The sequence below is a fragment of the Scyliorhinus canicula genome, chromosome 8 (genome assembly GCF_902713615.1).
Source record: "Scyliorhinus canicula chromosome 8, sScyCan1.1, whole genome shotgun sequence".
NCBI lineage: Eukaryota > Metazoa > Chordata > Chondrichthyes > Carcharhiniformes > Scyliorhinidae > Scyliorhinus > Scyliorhinus canicula.
Window position 1 is genome coordinate 152,773,232 of NC_052153.1, and position 22,237 is coordinate 152,795,468.

General features: G+C 45.2%; 1 protein-coding gene across 2 annotated transcripts in view; it reads left to right on the plus strand.

The window, feature by feature from the left end:
• arhgef28a (Rho guanine nucleotide exchange factor (GEF) 28a) overlaps nucleotides 1-22,237 on the plus strand; it is a 571,388-nt gene that overhangs the window by 473,117 nt on the left and 76,034 nt on the right. For both annotated transcript variants that reach the window (XM_038805467.1, XM_038805468.1), the window contains one exon: nucleotides 8,288-8,600. In XM_038805467.1, the coding sequence (XP_038661395.1) occupies nucleotides 8,288-8,600 (313 nt within the window). The remainder of the gene's footprint in view (nucleotides 1-8,287; nucleotides 8,601-22,237) is intronic.

Genomic DNA, 22,237 nt, shown 5'->3' on the forward strand with positions numbered 1-22,237 from the left:
GGGTCTTGGATGAAAAGCCCACCATTGCCGCAAGTAAGGCCCTTAAGTGACCACTTTTAATGGCCTTTTCCCACCCAACCTCAATATACATGCTGGCGGGTCCCCGATGACAGAGAATGGGAAATTCTCATTTGTGGGTGGGAAGGTTTGGAGGAGGGTAGGTGCTTCCATTCCACACCCCCTCCCCCACCAGTCATCCCCTGCCATCCCCTCCCTGAGACCCCTGCCACTTACCTTCACACCAGCTCCCTGCACCTAGTCCCAGGCATATGCTGCAGTTCCTCTTCCAGCCACTACAGCGATGTGCCTGAATGGGCTGGAGAGCTGTTGTCTAACTTGATTGGCTGGCAGCTCTCGAAGACGTGATCTCCTTCAAAGTGTGTAAAATGGCTGCGGGCCTATTGGAGCTTCCCCTCTGACCCTCTGGTTGGCAGGGGTTAAGACCCTGCTATCTGAAAAAATTAAGCCATGCATTGTAATCTTTGCATACAAGTTTACTCATATTTTATGTCATATGCTTACTCCTTCTTAAATACAATGGTTGGAATGTTGTAACAGTGCAGATGTACTGTGGGAAAAGTTCTCGAATGCATCTTAACACAGTGAATAAAGGGTAGCTTGTAGGTATACTGTGCTTGGATTTTCAGATGGAATTTCATAAGGTTATTGGACGAAAATAAAAGCTCATGGTGCACGGGGTAACATATTAGCATGAATAGGAGATTGGCTGGCTGGTAGAAAACAGAGAGAGTGCACAAATTATAATTTTTCTGATTGGCAGGATGGAATGAAAGGAGACCTGCAGGAGTTTGTGCTGGGGTTTCAATTACTTAAATGAGGGGAGCGAAGACATGGTATCTACATTTGCAGATGACACACAGATAAGTAGGAAAGTATGTCATGAAGATGACATTTGTGGATGGATATAGATCAGTTGAGTGAGTGAGCAAATACCTAGCAGGTGGAGTATAATGTGGGAAAATGTAGTTGTTGACTTTGGGGGGGGGGGGGGAAAGAATAAAAAAGCAATTACTTAAATGGAGAACAACAGAATTTCAAAGTACAGAGGGATCTAGGTGTTCTAGTGCATGAGTCACAGAAAGCTAGATTGCAGGTGCAGCAAATGATTAAAAAATTAATGGATTACATCCTTTCTTACGAGAGGAATTGAACATAATAGTAAGGCTGTTATACTTGTTACACAGGGAATTGGTGAGACCACATCTCAAATACTATGTGCAGTTTTGTTCTCCTTATTTCAGGAAGGATGTAAATGGGTTGAAGACAGTTCAAAGGAGGTTTACTGGATTAATACCTGGAATGAGCGGGTTGTGTTATGAGGCCAATACTGGGCTTTTTCCACAGGAGTTTTGAACAGCGAGGGGTAACTTGATTGGAGTATATAAGTTGCCGAACAGTTTTGACAAGGTGGCTCTGGAAAGGATGTTTCTTCTTGTGCATTAGTCCAGAAGTATGGGGCACTGTTTTAAAATCGGAGTCACCCTTTCAGGACAGAAATGAAGAGAATTTTGTTCTCTGAGGGTTGTGCGATTTTGGAACTCTACCTCAGAAGGCAGTGGAGGCTCGAGTGGCCGACTTCTGCTCTATTTCTTGTATGTTCATATGTATGTTAAACAATGCTCGTCAATGTAATGGCAAATATAGAACATACAGTGCAGAAGGAGGCCATTCGGCCCATTGAGTCTGCACCGACCCGCTTAAGCCCTCACTTCCATTCTATCCCCGTAACCCAATAACCCCTCCGAACCTTTTTGGACACTAAGGGCAATTTAGCATGGCCAATCCACTTTACCTGCACGTCTTTGGACTGTGGGAGGAAACCGGAGCACCCGGAGGAAACCCAAACAGACACAGGGAGAACGTGCAGACTCCGGACAGACAGTGACCCAGCGGAGAATCGAACCTGGGACCGCTGTGAAGCCACAGTGCTATCCACTTGCGCTATCGTGCTGCCCGAATAGAATTCAAATTCCACCATCTGCCCTGGTGGGATTCGAACCCAGGTCCACAGAGCGTGATTCTGGCTCTCTAGATTATTAGTCCAGTGACAAATACACTACACCACCACCTCCCTCCCTCCCTACTTTTTCAGTAAGAAGTCTTACAACACCAGGTTAAAGTCCAACAGGTTTGTTTCAAACACGCGCTTTCGGAGCGCAGCATCCGAAATTTGCTGCAAACAATGGTTTGTTTGAGGTTGCGCAGTTGTTTGAAGGCCAGTAGTGGGGGTGTGGGGCTGACCTTGGCAAGATGTTCATCTTCATTGATGATGTGTTGAAGGCTGCGAAGATGATGTCGTAGTTTCTCCTCCCCAGGAAAGTACTGGACGACGAAGGGTACCCTGTCAGTGGTGTCCCGTGTTTGTCTTCTGAGGAGGTCGGTGCGGTTTTTTGCTGTGGCGCGTTGGAACTGTCGATCGATGAGTCGAGCGCCATATCAGGTTCGTACGAGAGCATCTTTCAGCATCTGTAGGTGGCTGTTACGCTCCTCCTCGTCTGAGCAGATCCTGTGTATACGGAAGGCTTGTCCATAGGGGATGGCTTCTTTAATGTGTTTCGGGTGAAAGCTGGAGAAGTGGAGCATCGTGAGGTTGTCTGTGGGCTTGCGGTAAAGTGAAGTGCTGAGGTGACCGTCCTTGATGGAGATGAGTGTGTCCAAGAATGCAACAGAATTTGGAGAATAGTCCATGGTGAGTCTGATGGTGGGATGGAATTTATTGATCTCATCGTGTAGTCATTTCAGTGATTCTTCGCTGTGGGTCCAAAGGAAAAAAATGTCATTGATGTCTTTAATGTGTTTCGGGTGAAAGCTGGAGAAGTGGAGCATCGTGAGGTTGTTAGGCAATGGGACCCTGTGTGAGAACCTCTCTGGCCACATCGAGGGCATCTTGAAACCCATCGTACGAGATACATCCAACTTCTGTCGCGACACGACGGACTTCCTACAGAAACTCAGCACCCATGGACCAGTTGAACCAGGAACATTCCTCATTACAATGGATGTCTCGGCACTCTACACCAGCATCCCCCATGACGACGACATTGCTGCAACAGCCTCAGTCCTCAACACCGACAACTGCCAATCTCCAGACGCAATTCTGCAACTCATCCGCTTCATTCTAGATCACAACGTCTTCACCTTCGACAACAAATTCTTCATCCAGATGCATGGAACAGCCATGGGGACCAAATTAGCACCTCAATATGCCAACATCTTCATGCACAAGTTTGAACAAGACTTCCTCACCACACAGGACCTGCAACCGATGTTATACACCAGATACATGCCGTCGTCATGGGGGATGCTAGTGTAGAGTGCCGAATCACTGAAACGACTACACGATGAAACGACTACACGGTCATCCCCACACCCCCACTACTGGCCTTCAAACAACCGCACAACCTCAAACAAACCATTGTTTGCAGCAAATTACACAGCCTTCAGAACAGCGACCACGACACCACACAACCCTGCCAAGGCAATCTCTGCAAGACATGCCAGATCATCGACTTGGATACCACCATTACACATGGTAACACCACCCACCAGGTACCCGGCACATATTCGTGCGACTCGACCAATGTAGTCTACCTCTTACGCTGCAGGAAAGGATGTCCTGAAGCGTGATACATTGGCGAGACCATGCAGACACTGCGACAACGAATGAACGGGCATCGCGCAACAATCACCAGGCAGGAATGTTCCCTTCCAGTCAGGGAACACTTCAGCAGTCAAGGGCATTCAGCCTCTGATATCCGGTAAGCGTTCTCCAAGGCGGTCTTCAGGACACGCGACAACGCAGAATTGCCGAGCAAAACCTTATAGCTAAGTTCCGCACGCATGAGTGCGGCCTCAACAGGGATCTTGGATTCATGTCGCATTACATCCACCCCCCACCATCTGGCCTGGACTTGCAAAATCCCACCAACTGTTCTGGCTTGAGACAATTCACACCTCTTTAACCTGTGATTATCCCTCTCCCTGGATCTGTAATGATTTGATTACCTGCAAATGCTCACATTCCAAGCATTGTCCAGCATCTCTGACTTTGTCTATATAAATGTTTCTGGAACATACCTCGCCATTCACCTGAGGAAGGAGCAGTGCTCCGAAAGCTCGTGTTTGAAACAAACCTGTTGGACTTTAACCTGGTGTTAGAACATAGAACATAGAACAGTACAGCACAGTTGTAAGACTTCTTACTGTGCTCACCCCAGTCCAACGCCGGCATCTCCACATCATGGCTACTTTTTCAGGATAGAGCCCGATTTTGAATCACTGCTATTAAAATATATCTACATTAGAATTCAGCATCTAATAGTGACATTTGAAGTTGCTAAAACATTTAACTCTTACTGTCAGGCTGGATTTGACTATTCAGGTTTGAACTATCCATCAAGGCACTTTCCCCCCTAGTTCTTCCAAAACCCACATCAGCATATGAAAATGGTGAGGGGGGAATGGAGGAAATTCAAATTATCCCCAGGGCTCACAGTGGCTGGCAGTGATGATCTCAGAAGAGGCATATGCAGATTTATGACCCAAGGCTTTGCCAATCAGTGAAAAGGCCACAAGCAAACAGCACAGGGTTGGAAAGCACTGCAGATTTGAAATTAGTGCAAAAGATTCTAAACTTTGTCATTTCTGACCCCGTTCTTACCTCTATTACTGGACAAAAATCCACTGGGCTGTCTTTGAAGCATTAGCAGCTGCCCCCGTTCTCTACCTGGTTTTATTGAGAAGCAATGTTACCTTTCAGCTTGTTTCAAACACGAGCTTTCGGAGCACGGCTCCTTCTTCAGAAGGAGCCGTGCTCCGAAAGCTCGTGTTTGAAACAAACCTGTTGGACTTTAACCTGGTGTTGTAAGACTTCTTACTGTGCTCACCCCAGTCCAACGCCGGCATCTCCACATCATGGCTACCTTTCAGCTTGGCACAGTTGACAATACTTCATAGCTGGCATTTGAGCTTGTACCAAGATCGACTCTTTACTGCAATTTTCAGAGATGCAGTAATTTGAATGGGATAATGGACATAGCCCCTAACCATTTCTTCAATGATGTCAGGTAAACATCAAAGATCACGTGGTCAGAATTCTTCCCTCAATCAACACCACCAAAATACAGATTATTTACACAATTCTGTTTTAATTAACAAAACCAACAGCAGTACACCCATGTGCATTCAGCTTGCTGTCTACACTGGGAGTGCAGAGGATATGACACTCCCTGTTATATACAAAGAAGAGGTTCCCTGATTGGCCCACTAATCAGGGAACTCTTATTCCAATTGGCCAATCTCAAAGACCTGGTCTAAGTCATTACATACTCCGTGCCCATTATACCAGAATTACAATCACGATCCTCTGCACATCATTTCAAATGGCTTCCCAGGCAAAACAGGCAGATGCTGCAACCACTCAAATGTATCCAAGATGGCAGCAGGTGGTGACCAGAATGCCAGCACAGACAAGCCTGTAAATGATGCTATGCCATTTTCAGGTTGCTACCGTCTCAAGGGCAGTTAGGATTGGGTAATAAATGCTGGCCAAGCCACCGATTGGGTTACTGGATTATGGGGTTAGGGTGGAGGTGTGGGCTAAGTAAGGAGCTCTTTCCAAGGGCCAGTGAAGACTTGATGGGCCAAATGGCCTCTTTCTGCACTGTCAATTCTATGATGCCCACATCCCATGAATGAAGAAATTAAAACATTTATCCTGTTCTCACCAGACGGCTTCATTCAAAACCAGCTTAATTATATGTGAGGTGCCAATGATATTTCTGATGAAGTGTAATTTTCCAGATGTTGTGGTCTTGGTGGGGAGTCTGCTTTCTGCCAGTGCAAAGCAGGAATTCTAACAGTTGGAAAATTGTGGGCAATTTGTGCTAAATTTGTGAAAATGCAATTGGAAAGTTTGTCTGTAGTCTCTCTTTCAAAATATCCTACAAGTACTTAACTTACAACATTAAACTTTATAGCTACAGTATTATTTTGCAAATAAAATGGTCTGCTTAAGTTCTGGTTCACAAATGTATTTTTTGGCAATTATGCAAATTTAAAAGTTGTAGACGTAGCAATTCAGTTGCTTCCAGTTTTTGGCCCCTCGCTGCGGAGTACCAAGTATCCATGTACAAATGGGGAGGACATCTCTGGGGGCAGAGGATTTAGGACCTCGGGCCTTATTATCACATTGAAGGCTTTGCAGCAAGTGCCTGCATAGGGTTATTCGCTTCTGCTCAGGTAAATGGTGCGATCACGGGCGTTGGAGGAGGAATGGCTTATGATCAGCCATGACCTTGTTGAATGTCATAGCAGGCTGAACAGGCCAAATAGCCAACTCCTGCCTTATGGTTCTTATGAAAGTGATTGATTGTTTGGGTGGAGAGGGGGTGATGGGAGGGGAGTTGCATAAGGAGGTTGGTAAAGAATATTGTACGGGTCTGCCCTTTTTTGGGGCATCTTGGAATGTGAGGGTAAAAAGGCCAGGCAAAAACACTGCGGTGGTCTACAATATTGTTGGTAGGGCCTCAAGTACGATCATGGGAGTTGACAGCCTATGAGGAGCTGATTGAATCTGATTGTTTTCATGAGAGGCTCTAAATGTACCTCAGATAGGGCCTGTGTGCCCCATGTTGTTCTAGATTGGGAAGATGGACCTGGTGGGAGTCAATAACAGGGTGCTTTTGCTGTATTGATGGAATAGTCTTTAACTTGACTTGTTAAAATGTAACCGCATAATAGACCAGGACATTTTCTTTAGTCCAGTGCATCACCAGATAGGATAAGTCTTCATGAAGCCAGAGAACAGCCAATCAGGAGGTTGTTGCTCACGAACTTTCGCCTGAAATGCTCCCAGAACTGCCTAATCTAAAATATTATTTGTCGAAATAAATTACTATTATGCAGTAAGTATGGACAGTTTGAATGCTTGCATTATGGAGTAAGGCTGGAAACATGGATTCAGTTATTAGAACAATCCATCACATAATTCTGTAAACCACTGTAGTAGTAATGCAACCATGAGAAATTATCTATTTCTAAAGATTTCATTAATTGTACTGTATCAGAGTTCTGTCCCATGGCAAGCACGTATAATAATCTGTCAGATAATATGATGTGACATCAAATTCATGGCACAATTAGAAGTCACACACTGCCAATTAACAACCCCATTTCTAATTTGTGTTGGGCATCAGAAGAGTGTTGGGCGAAATTCTCCCCCCCCCCCACGACGGGTGGGAGAATAGGGGGAGGGCCTTCCTGACTTTTTTGACGCCCTCCCGCTATTCTCCCCCCCCCCCCCCCGCCGAAATCCCGACAAGAATCACTGCCGCCGTTTTTTTACGGCCGGCAGCGATTCTCAGCTGTTAGAAGGGCCGAAGTCCCAGCCCTTTACGACCTTTTTACGAACGGCAAACACACCTGGTCCTGCCGTTCGTAAAAACGTCGTGACAAACTCGCAAAAAATAACCATGGCACCGATTGGCACGGCAGTACCACAGTCTTCCCACCTGCGCATGCGCGGCTGACGTCATATGACGCGTCAGCCGGCGCTAACTCCGGCAAGCGGGCTTAACGATTTTCGTTAAGCCCGACTTGTCGGAGCCTCCGACGTCGGGCTGCTAGCCCCGACGGGGGACCAGAATTGAACCCGCCCGGGTTTTACGGCAGTTTTACGATTTCTCCCGTTTTGGGAGAATTTCGCCCGTTATCTTTCTGCATTTACATTAATCTGTGAAGTAATTTATGCTCTTTTCCCCATTTCTATATTTACATGGCTAATACTATATTTGCATGGTTTAGGAACAGCTGCTATGTAATTAATGCGATTACATACAAATTAATTCTATTTGAGTAAATTGGTGTGCTTCTCTTTGCGATTTTAGAATGATTTCTCGTTTTCCTCTTCTACTTGAAACCTTCATGCATTCCATAACTGGCAAAGAGGGCAAGAAGGTTGATTGTCAGTATTCCTATCAAATTGGTTGCTTGGTCACTTATGAAAGGCATCTGCATTTACATGTTTTTTTTTCCATTTTGTTTCTTTATGGAAGTGTCGAGTCTTTAACAACCTCCCCCTGAAGGCATGGTTGAGATTGGAGCCATCATTGTGCATGGGGTATGGGGAGGGAATGCAGAAACTATGAACCTTCATTCTTCCATTCTACAGTGCAGCGGAAAGATGCCCCAAGAAATGTTTTGTATTTCTAAAATGAGCAATGTAACCATTTACGTTCCATTATTTTAAATGCCTTAATTTCCACAGGTTCCCGTTCACACTCGAACAGGAAGCTTGGGTGGTGCAGGACTCGACACAGCATCAGTCTTTGTAAATGAGGCAGCACTGCAGTATTCCCTGATCAACCACCAGAGAGCAAACAACCTGCGGACGTTTCCTGAATCCCACAAGGTGGAGAGTTCATTGGGTTCCATTGTTAGGATTAATGATAACGTGAAAAATGACGTTCCTGTTCAGCTTCTGAGTGCAACCAATCGGCTCCTGAAATCGACAGGTATCCAGCAACAGATACCAGCAAAATTGGCAAGTTTCTCCAAAGGAAACAAGGAAAAAAACAAAGGTAAATGAAAACTATCCTGCAATTGTTCACACTTTCTGTCTGGATTACCATCACTTAATTTTTGACTGATAATTATGCTAACATGTTTAACAGGAGAAAAGATATTAATTAACATGTAATTAAAGGCTTTCAGAAACGAGATATTTGCAGTTCACTTGCCTGCCCATCTCTTCATGCTCTACAATCCACAAAATGGAAATGTTAACACAGCACCAGTGTGCAAGGCAACCTAGTCATTTATCAACTTGCTATGTGCCTGCGTTGGACTGGGGTGAGCACAGTAAGAAGTCTTCCAACACCAGGATAAAGTCCAACAGGTTTGCTTGGAATCACCAGCTTTTGGAGCACAGCTCCTTCTTCAGGTGAATCACTTAGAACGGTGAATACATTCAAAGAGCATAATTGGCTGGGAAAGGCTTTGTGAATTGGGCACAGTTGAGTGACCATGCTGCGCTCGTAAAGCAGTGTGGCATGGCGCAACATGGCGACAGAAACTGCGAGAGACCCCGCTCCCGGAATTACCGGCTCGCAGCACCTCATGAGATCTAACACAATCTCATGAGACAGCGATGTAAAGCACGCCCATTGTGGGCGGGATCACATTTTGGCAAATCTGCATATTAAAGCGAGACTGCTAATCTCACTGTAGTATGAAGCTTCCCAAGGCCGCAAGGCGTTGGGATTTATCCCCTTCACCTCTGGGACCTTGGGTGAGTGTCGTTCAGCACTGGTCTCCACAAAGGGGGACCAGACAGAAAGGCACTTGTAAGGGTCTCTCAGGGGATCAGAGGCCCTCAGGTGGCACCCTGGCACTGCTGGTGCCACCTGGGCATGCTGGAACTTGCAGCTTGGTAGTGCCAGCCTCATGTCCTGGCAGTGCCACCTGGGTGCCATCCTGGTACTGCCCAGGTGGCACTGCCAGGGTACCAGGTTGGCACTGCCAAGGTCCCAATCTGGCATTTTTTTGCATGATGGCAATTGGGCTAGGGGGTGCTCTATGCGGGTGGGGGGGGGGGGGGTGGTGCTGAGGGACCCCTTTGTAGTGAATTGGGGCTTCAGGAGGGGTGGGGGTCATGTTGTGGGCTCCAGAGATCAAAAGTACGTCCCGATCTCTCGCTACACTGAGAAGTTCCGGCGAGCAGACCTTCTCAGTGCAGAAAATGGGACTATGTGTGGCCTCAGTTGCGCATTCCCCACTGAGGCACCCCATCTATCCTGAGTGCCATTCAATAACGTATTTTTGGGTGCTGTGAGCGCTGGAAAACACGTGACTAAATGACTTTGTTACCGTTTAGTTAAATCATGGCTGGCCCATTCCCTCATTACAATCTTGGCCCAAACATGGACAAAAGAATGAACTCCAGAGGTCAGGTGAGAATCACTACCCTTGAAATCAAGGCTGCATTTGAGTGACGAGGACATAAAGAAGCCCTCGCAAGGCTAATGTCAATGGGAAGCAGGAAACATTCGCCATTGGTTGGAATCGTACTTGGTAAAAAGGAATGTGGTTGTAGCTGCTGGACGTCAATCATTTCATTTCAAGACATTGTTACAGGAGTTCCCCAGAGTAGTGTTCGAGACCCAACCATCTTCAGCTGCTTCATCAATGGATTTCCTGCCATCAAAAGGTCAGAAATGGGTATTTCTCAGATGATTGCACACTCTTCACCATTAGCATCTCCTCAGTTACAGAATTCCTGGGTTCAAACCTGCTCTTGTAGCCACTGCATGGCAGGTGCAGTTAGGTTTCTGGTCAACAGGGCAGCACGGTTACCCTAGTCACCCGAGTGGAACCCAAAGTGATCAAGTGAGCTGATCATTGTTGAATAATAGCCACTGGTTAACGCTATTGATGATCCCTTCCATGACTTCACTGATGGTCGAGAATAGACTGATGGGGTAGTAATTGACCAGGTTGGATTTGCGTTGCTTTTTGTGTCCAGGACATATCTGAGCAATTTTCCACATTGCCGGGTAGGTGTCAGTATTGTAGCTATGCTGAGACAGGTTGACTAGGAGCATGATAGATTTTAGTAAGGAGGACTTTGCAAGGTCGACAGGGTTGGGTGTGCCGTATACCGATGAGGGGTAGTCTATCCAGTTTCATTCCTTTTTTGACAGTGGCTAGCACTGCTGCCTCACGGGCCCAAGGTCCCAGGTTTGATCCCAGCTCAGGTCACTGTTCGTGTGGAGTTTGCACCTTCTCTCGTGTTTGTGTGGGTTTCGCCCCCACAACCCAAAGTTGTGCAGGGTAGATGGACTGACCATGCTAAATTGTCCCTGAATTGGAAAAAATGAATTGGGCACTCTTAATTTTTAAAAAAAGTTTCTGGTCAACAGTACCCCCCCCCCCCCAGGATGTTGATAATGTGGGATTGAGTAATGGCAATGCCATTGAATGACAAAGGGAGATGGTTAGATTCTCTTCTTGGAGAGGTGCAAATGTTTCTTCTATTTATCAGCCGAAGCCCGAATATTGTCCAGGTCTCGTTGCATTTGGAAACAGACTTGCTTCAGTAGCTGAGAAGTTGTGAATAGTGCTGAATATTGTGACATTTTCTGCCAACATCCCCACTTCTGACCGTATGATGGAAGGAAGGTCATTGGTTGAACAGCTGAAGATGTTTGCGCCAGACACTAACTACCCTGAGGAATGCTTGTAGTAGCATCCTGGGATTGAGATGATCAACAACCACAACCATCTTGCCTTGTGTTAGGAGAGTTTTCTTTCCGATTCCCATTAAATTCAGTTTTAATAAGGCTCATTTTTACCACGTTCAGTCAAATGCTGACTTGATGTCAAGGGCAGTCACTCTCAGGTCATCTAGTGAGCTTAGCTGTTTTGTCCATGTTTGAACCAGGGCTGCATTGAGATAAGTCACCCTAGTGGAACCCAAAGTGATCAAGTGAGCAGATTATTGCTGAATAATAGCCACTGGATAACGTTATTGATGATTCCTTCCATGACTTTACTGATGGTCGAGAATAGACTGATAGGGTGATAATAGCCATTGCTGGGCTATTTAAGAGGGCAGTTAAGAGTCAGGCCAGGTGAGGACAGCAGATTTCCTTCGCTAAAGAGCATTAAAGAACCAGATGGATTTTTATAACAATCGATTCACGACCTCCAATAGAATAGTTTTTAATTGCAGATTTATTAATTGAATTGGATTTGGGTTGCTTTTTGTGTACAGGACATATCTGAGCAATTTTCCACATTCCCGGGTAGGTGTCAGTATTGTAGCTGTGCTGAGACAGCTTGGCTAGGGGCATGATAGATTTTAGTAAGGAGGACTTTGAAGGGTCGATAGGGCTGGGTGTGCCGTATACCGATGTCAGGTAGTCTATCCAATTTCATTCCTTTTTTGACTTTGTAGTTGTTAGGCCATTGCTGGGCTATTTAAGAGGGCAGTTAAGAGTCAGTCCGGGTGAGGACAGCAGATTTCCTTCGCTAAAGAGCATTAAAGAACCAGATGGATTTTTACAGCAATCAATTCACGACCTCCAGTAGAATAGTTTTTAATTGCAGATTTATTAATTGAATTTAAATTCTGCCAGCTGCCATGGTGGGATTTGAATCCATGTCCCCTGAGCATTCTCCTGAGCCTCTGAATTACTGGTCCAGTTACATTACCACTATGCTGCCACCTCCCCGGAAATAAAAAAAAGCAATGTGAAAATGTGAAAGGTGCTACATAAGTGTAAACATTCTTTCCATTTTTCTTGTATAATTGTATTGCAAATATTTTGCACTGTATTGCCTATTTGACAAAGGAGTACAGCTTTTAAGGTTGCTGTGCAGTGAACTGTTAAACTAATCTTCAGTGGCAGCAGAGGGTGCTGGGAAAACCCAGCAAGTCTGGCATTTAAGGAGAGAAAGCAGAGTTAATGTTTCGAGTCCTTTTGGCTCTTCGCAGGATCAGAAGGGAGGCAGAATGTGTTAGATATTAAAATGTAGCTGTGAAAGACTGCAACAAAGTATAAGAACAAAAACAGATGGGCTGGTGTGGAGGTGGTATTGTCCTGACCTCTAACAGCATCCGCAATATTTTGCATATATTCTTCAGTGGTATGATCTTATCCCTTCTTGAATTTTGAATTTCAGTGTCTTTTAATAAATTATACATTATTTGTTAGAAGTTAGAAGTACATGCACAAACAGACTCAAAAACAGCTTCTTCCCCGCTGTTACTAGACTCCTAAACGACCCTCTTATGAAGTGACCTGATTAACACTACACCCCTGTATTCTTCACCTGATGCCGGCGTTTATGTAGTTACATTGTATAACTTGTGTTGCCCTATTATGTATTTTCTTTTTATTTACTTTTCTTTTCATGTGCTTAATGATCTGTTGAGCTGCTAGCAGAAAAATACTTTTCACTGTACCTCGGTACACGTGACAATAAACAAATCTAAATCCAAGTTTGTACATGTCAGAATGAATAGTACTCTGAACTTTCCCTATTGTTTCATAAAGTAGTGCTGAATAGTGGTACAAAACTGGCTTCATCTGACATTGTTGCCTCATTTGATCACTTTATAGTGAAGTGAGAAAGAATGAACAAATTTGTTGCAATACTGTTCACATCCTCGGTATTCCCCTCACAGCTTTACAACCAGTGAACTACTTTTCAGAAGAACAAATTTTCATGCCTCTGTCATTGCCAGACCAGATGCAAGATGACTTTGAAAACGGCAGGTGGGACCCAATTCCCAATTTCCTGCCCCATTCCAATCTCCCAGAGCTTTTTGCCAGTGCTGGGTAAGGGTGCAAACAGCGAAGCATTAACGTGCAGCAATCCTGACTTTGCTGGCCCCATTGCTGGGGTCAGCATTTCAGATCCCAATGACTTTTGTTGGAGTTAGCCAGCATTTGCAGGAGATGTGCTTCATGGCTCCTCAAAAGAGTCATGAACCTTGGCGGAACCCAACCCTGGGGACCTTTTGACTGGTTAGTTTAAAGATGTTTAGCTGGTGGAATAATAATAATCTTTATTGTCACAAGTAGGCTTACATTAACACTCCAATGAAGTTACTGTGAAAATATAATATTTTTAAGTACGTAATTGTGTGTTTAAGGCTTTTGTATGGCTTTGAGTATATTTTCAATGCAGTGTACGATCAGAGGATTCTGCCGTTACTTAAGAGACCATCAAATTGACCACAGTGTACAGGTTCAAATGGATTAAAGTCCTTTCTCTGGGGGTCATGCGATGTGAGCATGGGAGTGGTCATATTTCCCCGAGCTCTTTTAATCCATCATTTCATCCTGATGCACACTTCATATTAGTATTTTTCAGCGTTACATGGCATGTGCTATGTCCCTGGAAGTTGCTGGCTGGTGTTTCTGCGAGGAAGAGCCGAGATGAAATGTGAAAATCCTCATTTGTTTGTGGTGGTCACAGTGGGCTAGGGTGGGGCCCAGCCTGCAGTGGCACATTGCTGCTAAACAGGCTGGCTGGTGGTGCTGCATGTTTCTGGATGATTAATGGCAACTAAGTTGTTATCTTGGCTGAAGACCTTGGCTCTGTGGTGCAGGCCATGAAAACTCACTTAAAGAATTGTGGGTACTTTTATGAGAAGGTAGAGGCGCTCGAGAAGGTTCTTGCACTCGAGAGAATTTTCCCCTGGTCAGATCCCACCTACATTTTGTTGAAATCCTGCTGCATGGTGTATCGTTCATTCTGTCTGCTTCGGGAGATGAGGGCCAGGTGGGATGTGTCCCTGTGCCCGTGCCCTGGTGAGAAATGGGAGGCAAGTTCCCTACTGAATTTGAAAACTGGCTACCATGCTTTGGTAATCCTGTTTTGGAGGCTGGATGTATCAGGTTAGATGGAGCACAATGTGTCCTGTCTTTGAGACCAGGGGTCGGTCTGGCCCGCTGATCAATGATCCTTTATTGTCCTGTTCTTGATTGGTGCAGACTCGATGGGCCGAATGGCCTCCTTCTGCACTGTAAACGCTATGTCTATGTCTATGTCTACGATGCTTGTGAGGGGCTGGAAGTGACCCATGTCCATCATCCCCCCAGCTGGGCTAGGTTGTGGACTGCCTGGGCATCAGTGAGATGGCATGGCAGACGTGATGATGTCTCATGCTTCAACTGTTACAATCCTTGAGAGACCCTGAAGCATGCTCGTTGATCCTGTCTTATTCTCCGTCTTCTCGTGCAACATGGAAGATGTCTTTATCCTTGAAAATTGCCCTGCGGTTCTTCTGTAACCTGAATGTTGCTGCATGTTGATTGTGTTGTTGATTTTTTTGTTGTTGTCTTTTCTCCTACCAGGAGATGTGAAATGTGAGTGTGATGCCTTGTATCATTGAATATCTTGACTATACTTATGTAGCAGAATCAGACTGAATCAGTTATGAGAAATGTGATATGTTCACAGTTTTACTCCTTTTGGTTATTGGGGAGTTTGAGTGGGCCCAGGGAGCGGGGTGGGTGGTTCAGTTGGTACAGTTAGTTCAGTCCTCGCCTAGATTGAGGATAGCCCCCCACCCCAGTTAGACCTAATCTGTTTTGGGTTCCTTTTTCTTTTTGGCGTTAATTATTTATTTTGTTTCTTTTTAAGCTCGCGAATTTAAGAATTCACTTCTTTATCCTGTGATGGCCTGGGCAGATCAATTTACCCTGGAGAGGATTGTGCCTTCTGACTTTCCCTTGAGGTTGTTTTGTTTTTTCTTTTTCTCCGTTTTGGGTTTCTCTCTCTTCATGAGTGGGTTTGGAATGTGGGAGTAGCGTTTGACTCTCATTCCCTTGTTGGATATTTTCTTCTCCCCTTGTTGAGGAGGTTGTATTTCTGGGAGACCCTGCCGGTTTGATCGTAATCCAAACGTGACCCTCTCTTTACATTTGTCTGGAATGATTTTGGTTCTGCCTCGGGCCTGGATTGGAGTTTAGCTGCGGTTTGTGGCATTTATGCAACTCCCCTTGGGACTGGGGTTTTGTGCATTTTCTTTTGTTTTTGTAAGGATGAATCAGCTTTTGGCTTCCACATGGGTGGTTGGATTTGGTATCCGAAGAGAGGAGGCTGCAATGAGACAGTGCTGCCACTGACACTAGTGGATCTGAGGGGGATGGATGTTGGTGTGCACCCGACCATGGCGTGGGAGACACATCATGATTATTTGCGGTGATTATGGGCCTGTGGGTCTCTCTCTGGTTTTAAAATGGTTCCTCTGCTTCTCTTGCTTCCAATTTGAAGAAGGGAGTCAGCCTTCTGAAGGGCACACCCTGCATTTTTAACCCAAACATGTTGAGACAAGGAAAGCAATGTTACTATACCTACAGCAGTAAAGTACTGTACTTTCTCTTACTGACTGCGATGGCTTCTGTGCCTCACCCACAGCAGGCACTCCTGAAGCTTCAATGTTGGAATCAGCTTGAGTCAAGAAATGGGCCTTATCTCAGAGATGAGCAGACCAAATTCAACTTTATGCTTGCAAAAAAAAAAAAACCCTTGCTTTGGATAAGTTTTCTTTCTTCAGAACTTCTCCTCTGTTTTTTTTGTAATCAAAGTTCCTTCGAGTGCAAACACCTTTCTTCACAATGCCACCAACCACGTCATTGGACCTGTGTCAGACGAACAATAATGGGCCAATGCATGATGACACATAATGCATGCACTGTAATTCGGAAAAACAACCTTTAAAAGAAACAACATTAATCAGGGTGGGTTAAAATGAGGACTTGCTGTATCCACTCGGTAGAAAACTTATGAACCATATAATAACACTTGAAAAATATTTATGCTTTTAGAATCTCATAAAGCTGACAATCAAATCCCATCGACAAAACCTTTAATCCACTTAATACTTATTAATTTTGTACAAATAAACAAACCGGCATCGAAAAACCACTTCAAAGAAATTTTAAAATTGTTACACTCTCATAAAACTATGATTTAAAAAGATAGCAGTCCCCTTTGCGGCTGAATAAACCCCAGAGGGGTTGAGTCTATTAGTCATCCTTGGAACTCAGCTAAGCAATCATAATAAGGTTAGCTGGCAAAACAGATTTTGGACCTTCAGCCTGCTTCTGTTCAGACAGTTGCCAGATTGCCTCATTATGAACGCTTGGCTAAGTTCCAAGAATGGACCTAACCTAATATGGGTTGTTAACACAACTGCAAAGGGGAGTTCTAACTTTGCCTAATTGGCAGTTTTATAAGACTGTAATAAATATCTTTAAAGTGGCTGTCCATGTGTTTATATGGCCAAATTTAGGAGGTGTTAGGTAGATTAAAAGTTTCTTCAATGGGAGTTTCACTGGGTACGTTTGATTGATGTTTTCATGAGATTGTAAGAGGGACAGTTTTATTCAAAGAGAATGTTAAATACCCAATTTTCTTTTACTTCAGCAATATTTTAAAGAACAAAGTACAAAGAAAAGTACAGCACATGAACAGGCCCTTCGGCCCTCCAAGCCTGTGCCGACCATGTTGCCTGCCTAAATTACAATCTTCTACACTTCCTGGGTCTGTATCCCTCTATTCCCATCCTATTCATGTATTTGTCAAGATGCCCCTTAAATGTCACTATCGGCCCTGCTTCCACCACTTCCTCCGGCAGCGAGTTCCAGGCACCCACTACCCTCTGTGTAAAGCAACTTGCCCCATACATCTCTCCAAAACCTTGCCCCTTGCACCTTAAACCTATGCCCCCTAGTAATTGACCCCTCCTTTTCCTGGGAAAAAGCCTCTGACTATCCACTCTGTCTCTGCCCCTCATAATTTTGTAGACCTCTATCAACCTCCGTCGTTCCAGTGAGAACAAACCGAGTTCATTCAACCGCTCCTCATAGCTAATGCCCTCCATACCAGGCAACATCCTGGTAAATGTCTTCTGCACCCTCTCTAAAACCTCCACATCCTTCTGGTAGTGTGGTGACCAGAATTGAATACCATACTCCAAGTGTGGCCTAACTAAGGTTCTATACAGCTGCAACATGACTTGCCAATTCTTATACTCAATGCCCTGGCCAATGAAGGCAAGCATGCCCAACCCCAGCCCATGCCTGCCTCCTCGGGTTGAAAGAAAGATGGATGGGCGCAGCCAGATTTTTCTGTTTCCCACCTCACTGAAGTAAATATGGCCCATAGTCACTATTGCTTTGTCAGCAAACATGGCGGCAGATTTGCAAACAGCAAGGTTCTACAAACAAGAACATGGAAGAATGACCAGATTATTTGTTTTTTGGAGTATTGGTTGAGGGATAAATATTGACCAGGATGCAGGGAGCATTGTCTTGGGCTTCTTTGAATAGAGCTGTGGGATCTTGTGCAGACAGGGTATAGTTTTATGTTTAAGCTGAATGACATCCCTAACAAGGTGTTAGTCCCTCAATACTGTATTAAAATGGCTTCCTGAATTATGTGCTTAAATCCAGGAATAGACTTGAATCCACAATTTTCCAACTCTTGAGGTGACAGTGATACCAATGAACGAGAAGGAATGGTATATTAACCTGATCTCACTGAGTTGGCATTACACAACTTCATACCAAACGGGTGCTGCAACAATCCTGGCTGTGTACACTGTTGTGCTATAATTAGCTATGTAGCAATTACACTCTTGTCACTACTGAACCATCAATCTATCGTTTTCTACTCTTTCACATGATAGTTGATAATGAGTGTGAGGTTGAGCCATCCAATGGAATGCAACACATAATAATGAAAATTGTGTCCAACTTTATTACGAGAAGTTGACCTATTTGGCCTTTAATGAGTCTGAAAATTTCGACCGCTGATCAAAGCGATCAAAGCCTGTCTACCACTCATGTTTCAGAAGCTTTATATATTAACAATATAATTTACTAAGAGAGAAAACTATGGGTTTAGAATTCTATGTTTTCCTTAACTAATAGTTGTCAGAATGCCAAGTATAAAATTGCTACACAAATTAGGAAGACTGACAAAGATATATCAAAAGCGTCTGTGATTTCAATTAGTTTAACATAAAACCTTGTTTGAAGTCTGCAAAGATTCAGGTATAGATGGAGCATTGCCATTTAAAGCTGAGTGGAGCACATACATCCACTTCTCTGAGTTTGTGTGATTGTGTAAAATGAGTTACAGCGAATCGGCAGCCCGCTTTACAATTCTCTTGGTTTTGATCTCCATTGGCGCTTTTGATTTTGTTTGCAAACTCTAAATTTGATCGTGCCATTCGTTGCGTAAAATTCCAACTAGATAGAGTGCATTCTGAAGTGATACCAATGCCAGTAGCATATTACAAAGTGGATAATAACACATGGGATCACTTTTGCTATTCTCTGTATTAGAATATAGAACAGTACAGCACAGTACAGGCCCTTCGGCCCACGATTTTGTGCCAACCACTTATCCTAATCTAAGATCACCTCACCTATACCCCTTCAATTTACTGCTGTCCATGTGTCTGTCCAAGAGTCACTTAAATGACCCTAATGACACAGACTCCACCACCCCAGCTGGCAGTGCATTCCACGCACCCACCACTCTCTGTGTAAAGAACCTACCCCTGACATCTCCCCTATACCTTCCTCCAATCTCCTTAAAATTATGTTCCCCCATGACAGCCATTTCCACCCTGGAGAAAAGTCTCTGGCTATCCACTCTATCCATGTCTCTCAGCACCTTGTACACCTCTATCACTTCCTTCTTCGCTCCAGTGAGAAAAGCCCTAGCTCACTCACCTTTCTTCATAAGACATGCCCTCCAGTCCAGACAGCATCCTGGTAAATCTCCTCTGCACCCTCTCCAAAGCATCCACTCCTTCCGACGATGCGGCGACCAGAACTGGACACAATATTCCAAGTGTGGTCTAACCAGGGTTTTTATAAAGCTGCAGCAAAACCTCATGGCTCTTAAACTCAGTCCTTAAACTGTTAATGAAAGCCAACACACCATACACCTTCTTAACAACTCTCTATCAACCTGGATGGCAACTTTGAGGAATCAATATACGTGGACCCCAAGATCCCTCTGTTCCTCCACACTTCCAAGAATCCTGCCTTTAACCCTGTATTGAGAATTCAAATTCAACCTTCCAAAATGAATCACTTCACATTTATCTAGGTTGAACTCAATCTGCCATTTCTCAGCCCAGCTCTGCATCCTGTCAATGTCCTGTTGTAACCTGCAACAGCCATCAACACTATCTACAACTCCACCAACCTTCGTGTCATTGGCAAACTTACTAACCCACCCTTCCACTTCCACATTCAAGTAATTTATAAAAACCACGAAATGCAGAAGTCCCAGAATAGATCCCTGCAGGACACCACTGGTCACGGACTTCCAGGCAGAATACTTTCCATCCACTACCACTCACTGTCTTCTTTCGGCCAGCCAATTCTGTATCCAGACAGCCAAATTTCCCTGTATCCCATGCCCCCTGACTTTCTGAATGAGCATACCATAGGGAACCTTATCAAATGCCTTACTGAAATCCATATTCACCACATCCACTGCCCGACCTTCATCAATGTGTCTCGTCACATCCTCAAAGAATTCAGTGAGGCTTGTGAGGCATGACCTGCCCCTCTCAAAGCCATGCTGACTATCTTTAATCAAACTATGTTTTTCAAAATAATCATAAATTAGGCCGGGATTCTCCCTTTTGGGGACTAAGTCACCACTCCTGCTGGGAAATGGGCGAGAATCAATCCAGACTTTTTCCTCGAAGGTTCGGGGTGATTCTCCATTTTCCAGGGGGCTAGCAGGAACCCAGCGTGCGACCCGCAGCTCTGGCTGCCGGCGGGGCCCTACTGTCCAGACCGCGCAGCCGCACATGTGCGCGGCGGCCCACTTCGACATGGGCTCTACCGAGATGGCGGAACCACACAGTGGGCCTGCATAGAGCAAGGTAGGTCCCCGCCAGATCGCGATGGCCCACCAACCGGTGGCCCCCGATTGCGGGCCTAGCCACCATTGAGGGCCCCCCCCCCCGGAGTCAGAGTCCGATTCCCCCCGACCCCCACTAGCGCCACCACAGCAGCCGGGTTCTGGCCGGGTGGTACCAGATGTAAACCACGCCAGCGGGAGTTTGGCTGGTCACCACGGAGAATCGTCGCGGGGGCCTATGTCAGCGGCGCCCGACCGGTGCCGCGGTGACCACATGGGCAGATTGACGCCGATTCTCTGGTCGCCGTGGAAGGAATTTCCCGCGCCCCCGGCGATTCTACGACCCAGCGCAGGCTTGGAGAATCCCGGCCCCTATCTCTCAGAATCCTTTCCAATCTTTTGCTCACCACAGATGTACGACTGACTGGACTGTAATTCCCAGGATTTCACTTTCTTGAACAGGGGAACAACATTCACCTCCCTCCAATCAGCCAGTACTACTCCAATGGAGAGTGAGGACACAAAGATCTTCACCAAAGGCGCAGGAATCTCCTCCCTCACTTCCCGTAGTAACCTTGGGTATATCCCGTCTGGCCTAGGGGACTTATCTGTCCCGATGCTTTTCTAAATTTCCAGCACATCCTTCTAAATATCAACCTGTTCGAGCCTATTAACCTGGTTCATGCTGTTCTCACGAGCAACAAGGTCCCTCTATCTAGTGAATACTGAAGCAAAGTATTCATTTAGGGCCTTCACTACGTCCTCAGACTCAAGGCAGAAGTTCCCTCCACTATTCCTGGTAGGTCCTACTCTCACTCTGATCATCCTCTTATTTTTCACAAAAGTAGAGAATGCCTTGGGGTTTTCCCTAATCCTTCCCACCAGGAGTTTTTCATGCCCCCTTCTAGTTCTTCTAAGTCCACTTTTGAGTTAGTTCCTGGCTACCTTGTAACTCTCTAGAGCTGTGCCAGATCCTTGCTTCCACAACCTTACGTAAGCTTCCTTCTTCCTCTTTTTTTTAAATAAACATTTTATTGAGGTATTTATGGTTTTCCAACAAGAACAAAATAAACAATGCACATAAATTTATAAAGATAGTGCAAAAGCCATCTTCCTCCCTTACAGGTCCCACCTTTACTAACCCCCTACTCTAAACTAAGCGGACCCCCCCCCCCCCCCCCCGCCCTTCTGCTGACGATTAATTTGCCGCAAAGAAGTCGACGAACGGTTGCCACCTCCGGGTGAACCCTAACAATGACCCTCTCAAGGCGAACTTGATTTTCTCCAAACAGAGAAAGCTAGCCATGTCAGATAGCCAGGTCTCCAACTTCGGGGGCTTTGAGTACCTCTAAGCTAAAAATATACATCTCCGGGCTACCAGGGTAGCAAAGGCCAGAACGTCCTTCCTTCTTCCTCTTGACTAGAAGCCCCACTTCTCTTATCATCCAAGGTTCCTTCACCTAACCATTCATTCCTTGTCTCAGTGGGACAAAACTATTCAGCACTCACAGCAAGTGCTCCTTAAACAACTCCCACGTTACTGTTGTGCATTTCGCTGAGAACATCTGTTCCCAATTTATGCTCCTCCGCTCCTGTCCATTCGCAGTATAATTTCCCCTTACCCAATTAAATACCTTCCATTACTGTCTGTTCCTGTCCCTCTCCATGACTATGGTAAAGGTCAAGGAGTTGTGGTCACTATCACTGAAATGCTGTCCCACTGAGACATCTGACACCTGGCCTGGTTTGCTGCCAAGCACCAAATCCAATATGGCCTGCCCCCCAAGTCGGCCTATCTACATAT